Here is a 13,675-nt window from a genome sequence, read left to right on the forward strand (position 1 = left end):
CGCCCCCCCGCTGTGAGACCAGCATGCGGTCGATGCCCCGAGTGCCAGGGCCTGGGGACTCTGCACCCCGAGCCACACAGAACGATGGTCCGGGAGCCCTGCTGCAGGCACCACACACCGGATGTGAGATGCTTCTGATTAGAAATTATGCTGCATGTCTGTGGATCGTTTGTATCTCTTTGAGATTTTTCACAAACATGATAACCAATTCCGCATGTGTCGCAAACATTCTTCTTGATTACAAAGTGAAAAACAGCGCAGGGCGGTGTGGACAATGATAAAGCAGCCGGCTGATCATATGTATCTGTCAGGAGCTATCCCGGCCGCACAAATTCCACTGTTGCTGCCGAGACGCAGCGCTGATAAAGAAAAGAGCCGAAAATCAATGAGCCCTGAGCTGGAGCAGCTGCTAAACACACAGCAAACACCTCCACCAACAGGCCGAGCGCCGTGGAAATCCCCAGGCCGGCCGGGACAGCCCAGGAAAATTTAATCTCTCCAAATCCTCGCCAGGGCACTCCATCCTGCAGCCTGACAGCCACACTTATAATTAATTATACAATTTCGATGGGAATATCGACTAAACAAAGCTATAAATCATAGGAAAAGTCAATAGGCATGGACACATTCAATCATGTCCCGGCCAATGATTACTACTCTTAAAATACAATAATTATTTTCAGGAGCCAGCTTGAATTAAATTTCTGTCAGACGGGTACAAGACCGGTGGTTGATGAAGGATGCGATGGATTTTGGGGCCGCGTCCGGCACGGGCACATCCATCCTGCGATGGTAGTTTGTCCCAGTGGCTGTGCTGCTGCCTCACTGCGGAGGGGAGAGGCCCTCAAATGGCTCGTCACCCCATTTATCTTGTCCCCCAGGTGGACCAAGTGACCTCGTTTCCTGCGTGTGACTGACGTGAGGGTGACCCTCGACATGCCCAGTGGCCCGGGCAGTGTCCATGCACACCTGTGTGAGCCTCCGAGGACAGAAGCCGCTGTTACGCAGGTGCAGCTGCGGGGTCTGCACTAGCTGGCCACCCAGGTCTCAGAGAACCTGCGGGACGCAGCCCTCCAGGGCCAGGCCCCCGCATTGCGTCCCTTGCTACCTGAGGCTTCTGAGGTGACACAAGGTCACGTGTGAGACAACAGAACTCACCGCAGTGCCGTTGTCGTCTCGGAAAACCTCCTGGTTGAAGTAGTCGAACAGTTTCTTTTCCAGCTGCAGCATCACCTGCCAAGGACGGGGCCGTCAGCGCAGGTGGGGGCAGAGCGGGGCTCAGGCCCAGTCCCACGCTCCCAGCTCGGGACGGCCGTGGTGGCTGCCGTGGGCCACCCACCCAGAGGAACAGGCTCTCACCTTCCGGTCGTTGTCGGACTCCCGGAAAATCAGCTTCACGACTTCGTTGGTGTCGGCGGCCCGGACCGTCTGCATCGTGGCCTTTGTGCAGAGAGTCTGGGAAAGACACAGAAACTTAGTCCCCCCCGCCTGGCTGCCCGCAGCCCCATCACCTCAAAGCAGTCCGCTCTTTTCCTGACCTCTGTCCCCAGCCTCATCCTTTCTTCAACCCCCTTTCACAGCTCCCTGTGGAGGGACCCCAGAGCAGGTCCCCAGAGTGCCTGAAGGCAGGCCTGTCCCCCCATCCTGACCTGCACTCCGCAGAGCGTCCCGCTGAGCGGCTGGGCCCTGGCCCAGGAAGGCCTGGACTGAGAACAGCCTGAGCGAGCAGAGAGGGCGGGTGGAGTCACAACCAGCCACGGCCCGGGGCCACTGGACAGGACCCGGAGGGCAACACGGCCAGAGGCGACGTGAGGAGGACACCAGCCCTGACGGAGGGGAGGGCGGCGGCTAGGCAGCAGCGGGGACAGGGAAGAACGGCGCTGTCACCCTCCAGGCTAGCATCTGATTGGCTAAGAATTAAACTAAATCTGGGCTTGTTTAGAAAAAGTCTTCTGTCTTTGCCTGTGTATGTGTGTGCATGTGTGTGCTCATGCGCAGATCACGTGAGCCCCTCACCCACCTGTGGCATGAAAATGCAGACGGACTGGGAGGGGCACTCAGGACACACTTGTAACAGAGGAAGTGCAGGACACACTCAAAGTGACCAAGTGCTGCGGTCAGAACAGGGCTCCGAAGGGCCAACACCCATGTTCACACGTGTCGGCAGGATGGGATGCTGACAGGATGGGGGAACAAGTTACGTGGGGAATGTCTGAGACAAGCAGGCTGGTGACCGGGCCGGTGGGTCTGATGCGGAGGCTCTCACTGGGTTGTGGCTTAGATATAAATACCCCAGGAAAGCTGTTTTTCAAAAAAGGGCTAGATGATGTTTATTTTTAAAAAGACCACTGCAAGGAAACAACCACTTCTCACTTTTTAAAACACTTTCCTCTGCGCGGCCCTGGTGAGGTCCTGGTGCTGAGCAAGCCTGCACCCCGGAGAGCGGGAGCCCCCAGGTCCTGGGCTGAGCCTGCAGGTGTGAGCTCTGCCAGCCCGCCGCTGGACGCAGACCCCCTCCAGGTCAGGGGGCAGGGGAGGCCGCGCCAGCCCCAGAGCACACTCTGGGACAGGCCATTGACATTCAGCGCACAGATCAGCTAAGCGGGTCAAGCCCCCCAAAGTGGCTTTTGGACTCATGTGTCACAAATCAGTCTGGGGCCTTCAAAGGGCGCGGATTAGAACAAGCCCCACAATCCTGAGCAGAGAGGGCCCCCTGCCCACCCAGTGCAGCCCGAGGAGGTCGCTCCATCCAGATGCTAATGTGCTTAAGTGGCTTAAGTGCTTCCGTGAAGGGGGGGTGGGCTGGCTGGGGCAGTGGACGGACAGCCATTGTAGCCACCACAGGACGATTCAAGAAATTCACAGTTCTCCTCCCAAAGGCATCTGCTGGAAACTTTTTACAAAATTGCTTTATCTGGCCACTTTGGGCGGCTCCCAAAGGATAAACATCTGATCGCGCCTGGTGAAGGCCCCCCTCCCCATCTCCCCCCCTCGGCTCCTCATTCACCAGTTTGAAGAAGTGATCAGACACCAGGCAGGCACTTCCCGCCTGCAATCCGCGTGCCCACTCATGCGGAGCCGCGCAGGCCGGCCTTTCCGGCTCACCTTTTACAAAAGGGGTTTTACTCTTTTGAAAGGAGAAAAAGTACCCAAAATGTTGGCTTTAAAGGGCCATCTAGGGTTTATTTCATTATTAGCAGCCACACGCAGGGCACAGGCGAGGGCTGCCTGGCACTTGTCTGGTTGGCACTCGGAGCGCCTGCTGCTTCTCTAGGCATTTCAGGGGTCTCGCCATGTCCACCTCTCCTCGGGGCCTTTCTGCACAGAGCCTGGTGTGGGGTGTGCGGTGCGCTTCGGAGCTTGGGACAAGGTGCCTCCTTCAGAAAGTTCTCGGGTTCAGTGCCCTAAGGTTTGCTCTGTTTGTAAACATCAACCAAAACTTATAAAGAGACTTAAAACTCTCCGCCAGGAACAGGAACAGGCACGGGGTCATGGGCTTGGCAGGGTCTCGGCTGCTAATTTCTAGTGGTGAGCCACAGCTGCAGTGCCATCGCCCCCTGGGCACCGTCGCTGAGGGCAGCAGCGTCGCACCCGCAGCGCAGTCTGCAGTTACCGCAGCTTCAGAGAGCGCCCACCCGACACCCACCACACAGGGCAGGGCCGGGTGGGTGCCGAGCGTGTCCCTGTGCTCCTGGGGGTGGGAGGGTGGGGGTAACTAGTGAGGAGATGGCCGCTGTGGGGGGAGTTCCGGGTGGAGGGCCCAGCCTGGGCAAAGGCTTGACAGGCAGCATGAGAGCTGGGGAGCAGCCAGGCGACCCGGGGCGGGGGGCGGGGAGGGGGCAGAGGGTAGGGGAGAGGGAAGCGGTGTGAACAGGGACAGGTCAGGGCCCGCCTCGTGGAACTCTGGGTACACAGGGCAGCGTATGCCCCCCTGGCTCAGGACCCCAGCCAAGGGCCCGGGGCTCCTTCCCTGCTCCGGGACAGAAGGAGAAGGAGGAGGAGGATGCATTTCCATTTTACCTTTTCCCTCCACCCGAGAAAACAGGAGGTGATGTGTATGTTGCCAGCATATTTTGAATTAAAATCCTGTTTGGTTGAACAGGAGCAGCTAGTCTTGCCTCTGCTCACAAACCCTGCGTGGCTGGGAACTCGCGTCTGGGTTTCCCTCTCCACCGGAGTTAGGAAGTCCCGCCTCTGAGCAGCAGGGGTCTGCAGTACCCTCAGGCCCTGGGGCAGGTTCCAGAGGTCACCGAGGGTGCGGAGCAGGGAGGAGTCGGGACCCAGCGGGGCCAAGTCAGGGGAGAGGGTCACCAGGCGTTGGAGCTCGCCTAGTGACACCTGGTCGGGGTCTGTGACACCCCGTGCTCACTGCGAGGATTACTGGGGCAGGCAGGACGGATGCCAAGGCCACGTGACTGCAGAGAGGACAGCTGGGTCATGAGGTGCTGCAGGGTCATCGGGAAAGTTCAGAAACAACCTGCCTGGAGAGCGCCCTTTCCGCTGAGCCCCAGTTATCACTGGTGGCTGAGGAGTTCTGCTCCTGCTTTTGTTTTTGATGCAGAAAAGACGCCCTGTGAGTTGGCGGAGCCATGAACGTCCTTCCTGGGAGGCGAGCCCATCTACCAGGGACACTCCAGCCCGGCCCAGAGCCACAGGTGCCAGGATACTAGCAGACAGTCCTCGGGGCCTGCCCTCTGGAAGCATCCAAGTGGGAGTGTGAGGGGACACAGGTCTAGGGTGACAAGTAGGCAAAGGTACCCACGTGGGATCAAAGGCCAAGAGGCCCTGGAACACGCTGTCCCCCCTCCCGGCGCCCAGAGCCCCTCAGGGAGCAGGGGGGATGCTCACACAGCGCATTCCTGTTGCTTCCCATCCTTGGCCCCTGGGCCCCTCACACCCCAGCCCAAACTTGTACCCGGGGGAGGGGCCCCGACACACAGCGTGAACCTCGCGGGCCTGCACATTGCGCGTCTGGCCTGGAACGGCGCCTTCAGGGGTGCTGGGCAGGCCATTGTCTCTGGGTCGCCGTCACTGTCGTGGCCACACAAAGAGGGGGCGATGGAAGCCAGTCTGGCCAGAGGTCTGCAGGCTGTTTAAGGCACAACAAGGGTGCGGGTACGCCCCGGCCTGGACCCCCACGACCACCACGCCCCCTGACCTGTTTCCAGCTCCATACACACCGCAGGCAGCTGCTGAGGGAAGCATCCTATGGGGTTTTTAAGGAATTAGTCTATGGCCCGGAGGATTAAACTCTTCTCCTTTTCTAATTGAGACCTGAAGAAAATAACCCCGTGCCACCTGCTTCTGCCTGGACACGCCCACAACCACCACACGTCATGGGCCAGCCCACAAAGTACAGGAGCCAGAGGACCAGGTGCCCCAGCCCCGGGCAGTGGCAGCCCCTGGAGGGAGCCGACCCCAGCGCTCTGGGGCGCCTGCGGTCTGGCCCCTGGGGGCCGGGTTGGGCTGGTGGGTGGGCCCGAAGGTGCATTGTACCACCTTTCACGCCATCCCTCTCCACGTGACCCTGCTCCAGAGCTGTCACCGCTGACAATGCACACAGAAGAACATACCGGCCTCTGGGAGCATGAAATCGGACACAAAGGCGAGGGACAGAGGGAAGCGGCAGCCCGCCCGCCTGGTGCAATTTCAGCCACAAACATGTTCACAGGACCTACCTCCGCGAAAGCGGAAAGGAAAAGCGTGTAGAATAAATGGGCCTCCAAACAATGTCTTCAACAGCTTTAAACAAAGGGACCAAGGATGCAATCAGCCTGAGGATGAACAAGGATGTCACCATGGATCCAGACCCCGGATGGAGATGCCAGCACTTTGACAACAGGGTTCAAGCACAGAACCATGAGTGCGGCCAGGCCTGTACTTCTCAGAACTGTTGTAATTTGTGCCAGCATCTCTGAGAGTTTCCTAAAAAAAGATGGCAACTAAAGGACAGCAAAACCACACTTAGGAAGCCACGGTGTAGCAGTCGTGACTAGCCCACGTCTGGCTGATCAGGGGCAGGATCTCTGACGGAAGAATTCAGACAGGCCCTGCTTTCCAGGCAGCCACCTACCTCCTACTTGGCACAGAGCCTGGAGCTGGTCAGCGAGGGGTGTGTGCCCTTCTGAGGAGGTGGGGCTCTGCCGTCTAAAGGCGGGGGCCTGGATGACCTTGGGAACATGCAGGCGTGAGCGTGACCTTCTGGGGTGGGGCCGCTGAGCTCTGTCCACTCACAAGGGACTTTGCTTTCAGTTCCACAAGGTAACAGACAATGCCCCTTCAGCAGTCTCTGCCCAAATGCCGCCAGCCCATTAGCCCTAATTAACAGCCTTGCTCACGGACGTAGCTCCCAGCACCCACCCGTGAGGCCGCCGCCTTCTGGGAGCAGGGGCTTGTCCACCAAGCCCTGGAGACCCTGACGCTAGGCCAATGTCACTCCCACCAGCTCGCCCTTTCCCCTGGCCTCACCTGGGGCCCCGTGGCGTCTACACTCAGGGGACAGAAGGTGCCAGTGGATACTGTAACAGTTAGCTGTTGGGTTAAAGAAGCCAGCCTCACGCTCCAGGGTTCCCACTGCGAGGACACACGTGCTTTCTCTGTGCTGTGTCCCGTGAGAGCCACCAAGGCCAACAGCTTGCAGGTCCCCGGGCGGGGCTGTTCTCCCAGCAGGGCTGCGCGCCCTGGATGGCCCATCTGCCCTTTCCCTATCCCTGAGTCTTGGGGTTTCTTCCCTCCCCTGCCAGTGACCACTGGGAGGTGAATTCTGCAAACTGTGAGGAGACGCTTCGCTGAAGGGCCAGCCAAGCAAAGGCACGTCAGTAAAGCCCACCACGGTCCCGCTGTTTTTGGTTAAATTCTAGCCATAAAAATGCCTACAAGAAGGGCTGCATATAAACATTCCAGCTAACATCTCCGAGAAGGATTTCCAAAAGGTGGTTTACAAAACAAGACCCGAGTCTGTCCATAGGTTTCCCTTAAAACATGTTAATGGAAAATCACTAACTTTTAAATTTAAAGTTTTCAAGTGACTCTAGAAAACAGGAACCACTCCAGAAGAGCACAGTCTTTTATGCTGTGACTAATCCTCCCAGGAATGCTGAACATCAGCAGGTGGGGGGTCTTGCTGTGTCGTGTAGCTGGTCAGATCAACAGAGCGCTCTGCTGTCCAGCGGGGCTGCGCGTGCCAGTCCCAGCCCGGCGGCCGGCCTCCTCCCGGGGTCAAAGGATTACGGTTGCATCTTGGACACTCCTCCGGAGCCCGCCAGCACCAGCATGGGAGGTGCTAGGTGTCTGTGCTGGGCATTGGGAAGTGGGCTCAGAACTAAAACATCAAGTCAGACAGATAGACAGACAGACATCCTCGTCCCCTGGATTTCTGTCTGAGTTCTAGGAACACCGGACAAGCATTATTGGCTTGGCGACGAACAAGTCCTTGGTAACTAATGTCCCCAGACATTATTTCAAGTCCTAAACATATTCAACAGTAGACAGGAGGACAATCATTAAATCGCTTAACGGATGGCTCTGAAACGGAAATCAGTTACAACTCGCCGTGGTCATCGGTGACGTATGGATCTGAGAAAAAGTGCTCAGACAAGAGGAATTCTTTGACCGCCCCTGATGGGTAGACACATGCTGTGCCCTGAAAAGTAAGTGCCCATCAGACAGGCACCCGCTGCTGCCCACACTGGCTGCTGACTGAGGTGAGTCTGCTGTGCCTGGAGGCGCCGAGCAGGCGCTGGGAGCCTGGAAGAAGAAAGTGGCCAACACTCAAAGCAGCAAGGGTCACACAGATGCCACTCAGCCTGCGGTGGGAATGGCACAGCTCAGTGACATGCACGTGCACATGACTCCAATGAACTCTGGCCAAGGTAGCACCCTCTTTCCCATCATGCTCAGGCACACACACGTGCACATGCACATAGACACATGCACATACATGCAAGCACACACATGCAAGCACACAGGCACAGCTCTTGAGAAGCAAGGGGGAGACATGGCTGCAGGCAGGGCGGGGCCTCAGTGAAGCGTGCACCAGTGATTTCCTTGGTTTCGGGATCAGGGTGATCTGCCCGATGCAGACAGGACCGTCCTGGGAGGGACCCGAGGAACCAAGATCGAGCGGGGAGGCCGACCCTGTCAGGTGTGCCCTCTGCCCTGTGGACAGGCACCGCTGCTTCCCGCGGCACGTGCCCAGGACACACTATTCCTGTTACTCTGACTTCCCAGAAGGCCCTTCCACAGAGCACTGCCTTCTCCAAGGATTGCCCTGGAACCCCAGGGAGGAGGGAGACCTCTAAGTGATCGCTGAGAAAAGTTCTGAGGGCCCGACAGTGCTGACACCACCGGGACCAAGGGGAGGGGCCGGGGCCGCGGAGCCGAGCTGCCGGCGAGCTGGTGGCAGTTAATGAAAAGGCGCTGTCATGAGGGTTATGTCAGCAGCGGAGGCACCTTCTTCCTCTTTGTTCTATATTGTCCACTGTTGGTCCAGAACAACAACACGCCATAAAGACCCTTTCATCTCCTCCTCAGACGGCTCCCGCTGGCTCCCTCCAGCTTGGTGGCCTGGGGCAGCACCCACCCAGCATTCCCTGCAAACCCAACTCAGTTTTGAGCAGGAAGCAGCGTAGCTTTCTCAGACTTGTGTCCAGCAGGTGTTAGGGCACATGCCACTGGCCCAGGACTGGCTCCAGGATAGGCACTGCCATGAGGCCCCAAGTGAGCCCCGCAGGGGACCTGCACACGCTGGTTTGGCCTCTTGAGGACACCCCCAGCCTTCCACTGATACACCTGGGCTCAGCCGGTGGGAGGGCGTGTGCAAGGAGGCACAGACCTGCACAGGCAGCCACGGACCATGGCCTTGGAGTGCCTGCCACCAGGCCTGGCACGGAAGATCTGCTCTGAGTCCTAAAATCCCCATGGGACTGTACCAGCCCTGAGGGCGGGCAGAAAGCAGGACCTAGCAGAACATGCAGAAAAGCACATTAAAGATCAGTGAGCTCAGAACTGATTATGATTCAGAAAATCTTGTTCCTATAGCAGAGGGGAGGAGGGGGGAAGCCACAAATGTACTGTCCTTTTCTTCCTTTTCCATAATTAGAATAATTATTCTGACCTCAATCTCTAGTTGGAAACACTGGCCAATGTTTATAAAGCAAACTTTCTGGAAGAAAACCCTCTAATAAAAGCCCTGGAGACGCATCATAATTAAGTTGAAACTGTATTTCATTTTTGATTAATTGTCACAGGCCCTGTATCAAACAGACCAAATAAAGGTCTCTTTAGGACAGTAATGAAAAAATAAATCAAATGATGTAAATTCATAATTCTATTCTTTAAACCAAGCCTCTTTAAAAACCAAGCAAAGGAACTGACAAGTACAGCTCGGCTGACACACCTGACTCCTGGTCCCTCCGGCAGCCCTGCCCTCGTCCATCAGAGCAATTCAGCGTCACGAGGCCACGGACAGAAGAGTGTCCGGAGCCGAGGGAGGCTGCTCAGCGCACAAGCTGGGCCCTGCGAGGTCCGTACGGACCTGTCCACACCGCTCCCAGTTCAGAAAAAAACTCCATGACCGCTAACATGTGCCGAGGGCAGTGAAACAGGCTGGCTGTCGTGTTGAAACTACGCATTCCAGAGACCAGGAGACAGGCCTGCAAAGGCCTTGCTCTAAGGAAGGCTTTCCCCAGGCCGCTAGGGAAGTTGGGTGGCACGTCCTTGTCGCTTGTCTAGTGGATGGCAAATTGCCCAGACCTCCCGGGCTCCTGACACCCACCACTCACGGGTGCAGCACTGGCTGAAGACCCGCCGCCCGTGGGGGCTTCTGCAGGGCCGAGCCAGGCTGCAGGCACACCCCAACTGAGGAGTGGCAGTCACACCTTGCACACACGCATGGGGCCAGCAACACAGCTGTTGCCCTGGCCGCAGGGCCCCCACCAGGAGCTGGCCTGGCCCGTGCCCGCTGGGTCCCCAGGCTGAGGGGTCCTGGGTGCAGAGATTGGTTGGGTTTGGTTCAACAAGGTGACCGGAACCCAGATGAAAGCCAGCATTTCACCTAGTGCTCGACGTGTGCTCAGCCGGCGTCAGCCAGCATGGGGGCGATCCGGTGGGGGGTTCTCAGAGGGCTGACCAGAGGTGATGCCCCTTTCTGCTGTGTGGGGGGCTTGGGGACATCAGCGATTTCCTCATCCTCTCCCAAGGTCGCATGGTCAACTAGGACCCCACTGCCCAGCACTGCCCAGCACCCCTCCTGCGAGCGTGGCTTCCTGGACAATCGCTGCTTTTAAGTCAGCTCCTCACAGGACATTTAACAGGCCCACCTGGCACCTGAACACACATGTACCTGTCAGTAACTGGCTTTTGAAAACGGCTGCCAGCCTCCAAAACGCATCCATCACGGTCACTGTCGGCAGTGATGGGCGGCAGGTGGGCGCTCGGCTGGGCCGTGAGGAGATGGGAGCGCCTGGCACTGCTGTCACTGTTTGTCACTACGGCCAGCTGAGCGCCCCAGCTGCCAGTTGCCACTGCGCAAGGCATGAAACATACTCTCTGAGTGATCCGCCAGCAGGGCTGAGTGGAGGCTGCATTATTAATTAGTTCCATGACGCGCGGCCCCTTAGGGGGCACATGATAATCGTGTTTAATTTGTTTATGTTTTAATTATGGCTCAGGCGGTGCCACATGTGATCCCAGTATCCTCTCCTCATTCTGCCCTGCAAGCCTGTTTGTATTAATTTGCATCTGAAATGCGAAGTGGCTGATGCCTGGGGGACAGTCTTCCCAGTGCACACAGCGCCTCTCTCCCAGGCGGGTTCCGGCCAAGACTGCGGTGACCCCTGTAACCTTCCTCACCACAAATGACGGGCTTCCTCCTAGGGCTGCCGCAGCTCCCAGCGCCCGCCCTGCTCCAGCCACAGGGGGACAATCACTGCCTTTGACTCCCTGCTGTCCGGATCTAGCTCGCTGCCTCTCTTGCTCTAAATATGGATTGAATTAACCTCCGTGGACTGTGCCAGCCGGACACAGCCAGAGTCCAGGACCAGAGAGGCTCACTGCCGCTCCAGGTGGGGTCAGCAAGGAGACCAAGTCAAGCTGTGGCTTCTAGTTGAGCCAAAAATATAACCTCCACCTTCTTCCTCAGGAGGGAGGTTGTCTGCCAACTCCAGACAAAGCAACGATGTCGCCCTCCCATCCTGACAGCACCCCCAGGCCTGCGTACCACCACAACCCAGCACTGGCCAGGACAGGTGTGGACACCTCTCCCTTGGCCCTGGGTGATAGGAACATAACTTGAGGGTGACCCCCTGGAGCTGAGAGCACAGACTTCCCCAAAAACACAGGGGTGGGATGGGGCTGTGTGGCCTTCTCCTGCCCCCAGGACCTGGTCTGCAGGCACTAAATGTGGGTGTCCAAAGACGGTGTCCCGAGAGGGGTCACTGCTATGGGCAGCCTGCCTGCCCATCCAGCAGGAGAAGGGATGGTGCCAGACAGAGGCCCAAGCTGGTGGCGGTGCTGAGGACAGAGAACGCTCTGGGCCCCTGGTGAGGGGCGGGGTGAGACAGAGGGCTTGCTACCCACACCCCAGTGTCTGCCTGGGGCTGCTCCTCCCCCACCCACTCAACTGTCTGAGACCCCACAGGACTGCAGAGCATGGGGTCTGGTGCTCAAGGTTGTCTGAGACCCCACAGGACCACCCAGTGTGGGACGTGGTGCTCCAGGTGATGCCCTGGCTCCCATCTGCTCTGAGTCTAGGCCCCCTGATCTGCATCTCTAACGAGCCCCCCTCCCCCATCTCCCCGCACATCCTCATCAGACACTTCACTTGGAAGGAATGAAAAGGAAGGGGAAGTGTGCCAGAGGCCAAGGGGAGAGCGCAGCCTGAGGCCCTGAGCCCGCCATCACCGAGACCGATCCCTGCACATGGCTGCACATCCCAGAGAAAGGGCGCTGGGTACACATGTTGGGGGAGTGGGAGACGAGTGTATTTTATTAGTGGGCTGCGGCCCCCCCAGGAACACACCTACCCCTAACTGAGCACACGGGCCTCCTACAGTCACGCCCGTGCACCCACGAAGTAAGAAAAAGGAGAACTCTGACTGTACAGACAAGTCTCCCCAAACCCACCAATGGCCCAGGCCCTCCTGCCCCAGTCACCACTGCCTGCGGCACCTCACGCCCTGCACATCTGGCGTGCAGCTCAGCACCCGCCATGGGACCCAGAACCGGGCTGTGCACACACCTGTGACTATCTGACCTCAGTCCGGAGCCCTGCCCTTCTATGTGATATTTGTTCTATCGGGAAGAAAAGGCCACGTGTGAAACTCTGACCTTTTTCCAACGTGCGAGCTGCTGGGTGGCTCCTGATTGATCAGCCGAGGTCTTTCAAGGCCCCGCTGTGCTTTGCTGAGAGGAGACCCTCCAGGTGAGCGGTGGGCATTCCAAGCAGAGCAGACCCACTGGTCCCCAGCACCAGCGAGCAGTGAGACGTGCCCAGGGACTCCAGATCTAACAGTGCAGCTCTGCAGCCCCGGGGGCCTAAGGTTACTGGGGAAGGCGCCTTCCTCCAGGGCACCGGCCTCTGTGGCCGCTCCGGCCGATGGTGTCAGACACGGGGCAGATTCCAACAGGACAGGAGCGGCTGCTGAGTTCCCTAAGGCTGCAGGGCCTGAGGGACGTTGATTGGGTCCCTGATACCTGACTCATTAGCTCTTCAATTTCAAAATGAGGAAAGAAAATTCAGCAGACGCAAAGGAAGGATTCTGTAGTCCCAGGGGCACTCACCTGTCCACCAGTCTACCTGACGTCGGAGCCCTCGCCCCACGCTCAGGGGCCCCTTGATGTCAGGGAGCTGTGCTCTGGTGGTCGGTGAATATTACGCATGTGTGTGTGGGGCTGGCTTGGTGAGGTAGCGCCAGCTTAATTAAATTATAAAAGAGGATTTCAATACAACATTATTCATTTCTGTCAACCAAGAGGAGCTGTGGGATGATCAAAGCCTGCTCCGTCTGTCTTTAAGAAATAATTTCCTACCAAAGACGGAAGATTAATGTGTGACGATATTTGTAACGAGACTACTAATGGGAAGATAATAACTCGGAGGGACTGCCACTTTTCCATATTGTTGTTCCCACCGTGGTCACCACACATGCGCTCTGGAGTCTGTGCCAGGCGCGGGACCGAGCTCTGGCAGGCTTGCCTGGCACACTGCTGCCGCCTCCCTCCCGACACCAGCTCCTCCCAGGCAGGTGCAGGCTCAAGGTAGAGGGGTCTCCCTCTGCAGCGGCTGGGAGAGCTGACATCAGAGCTGCAGCCCAACAGCACGAGAGGCCCCCACCCACCGTCCCAGTGCCCCTGCAGCGACCTCGTCCGGGAGAGCCGACCCCTGTGCCTGGCCACCGGCCTTGCTTCCTGTGACACACCAAGGTCACACCGCTGGGACATGGCAGCTGCACTGAGCCCCGCCTTCCAACCTCGATGCCCAGTGGCCAGGTGGAGGGTTTCCATCTATACTTCTTCCTCAGCAGGGACATGGATTCAGGGGCCCGAAGGGACCCTGGCCCTGTGGGTGTGCCCAGGAGACACACACGGCCTCCGTGTTCCCAAAGATGGAGTGACGTCGACATTTATTAAAGGAGACAGAATGTGCCATGAGGAGAGAGAAGCCGAGACAGGGCGG

At 58.0% G+C, this 13,675-nt stretch overlaps 1 protein-coding gene across 2 annotated transcripts in view; it reads right to left on the reverse strand.

Moving 5' to 3' along the window:
* The window catches only part of INPP5A (inositol polyphosphate-5-phosphatase A), a 141,515-nt gene that overhangs the window by 13,985 nt on the left and 113,855 nt on the right, over positions 1-13,675 (reverse strand). For both annotated transcript variants that reach the window (XM_079793514.1, XM_079793515.1), the window contains exons 10-11: positions 1,360-1,455; positions 1,159-1,233 (exon numbers count right to left, since the gene is read on the reverse strand). In XM_079793514.1, the coding sequence (XP_079649640.1) occupies positions 1,159-1,233; positions 1,360-1,455 (171 nt within the window). The remainder of the gene's footprint in view (positions 1-1,158; positions 1,234-1,359; positions 1,456-13,675) is intronic.

This window comes from Cnephaeus nilssonii (genome assembly GCF_951640355.1).
Source record: "Cnephaeus nilssonii genome assembly, chromosome: 16".
In the NCBI taxonomy this organism is placed as follows: domain Eukaryota; kingdom Metazoa; phylum Chordata; class Mammalia; order Chiroptera; family Vespertilionidae; genus Cnephaeus; species Cnephaeus nilssonii.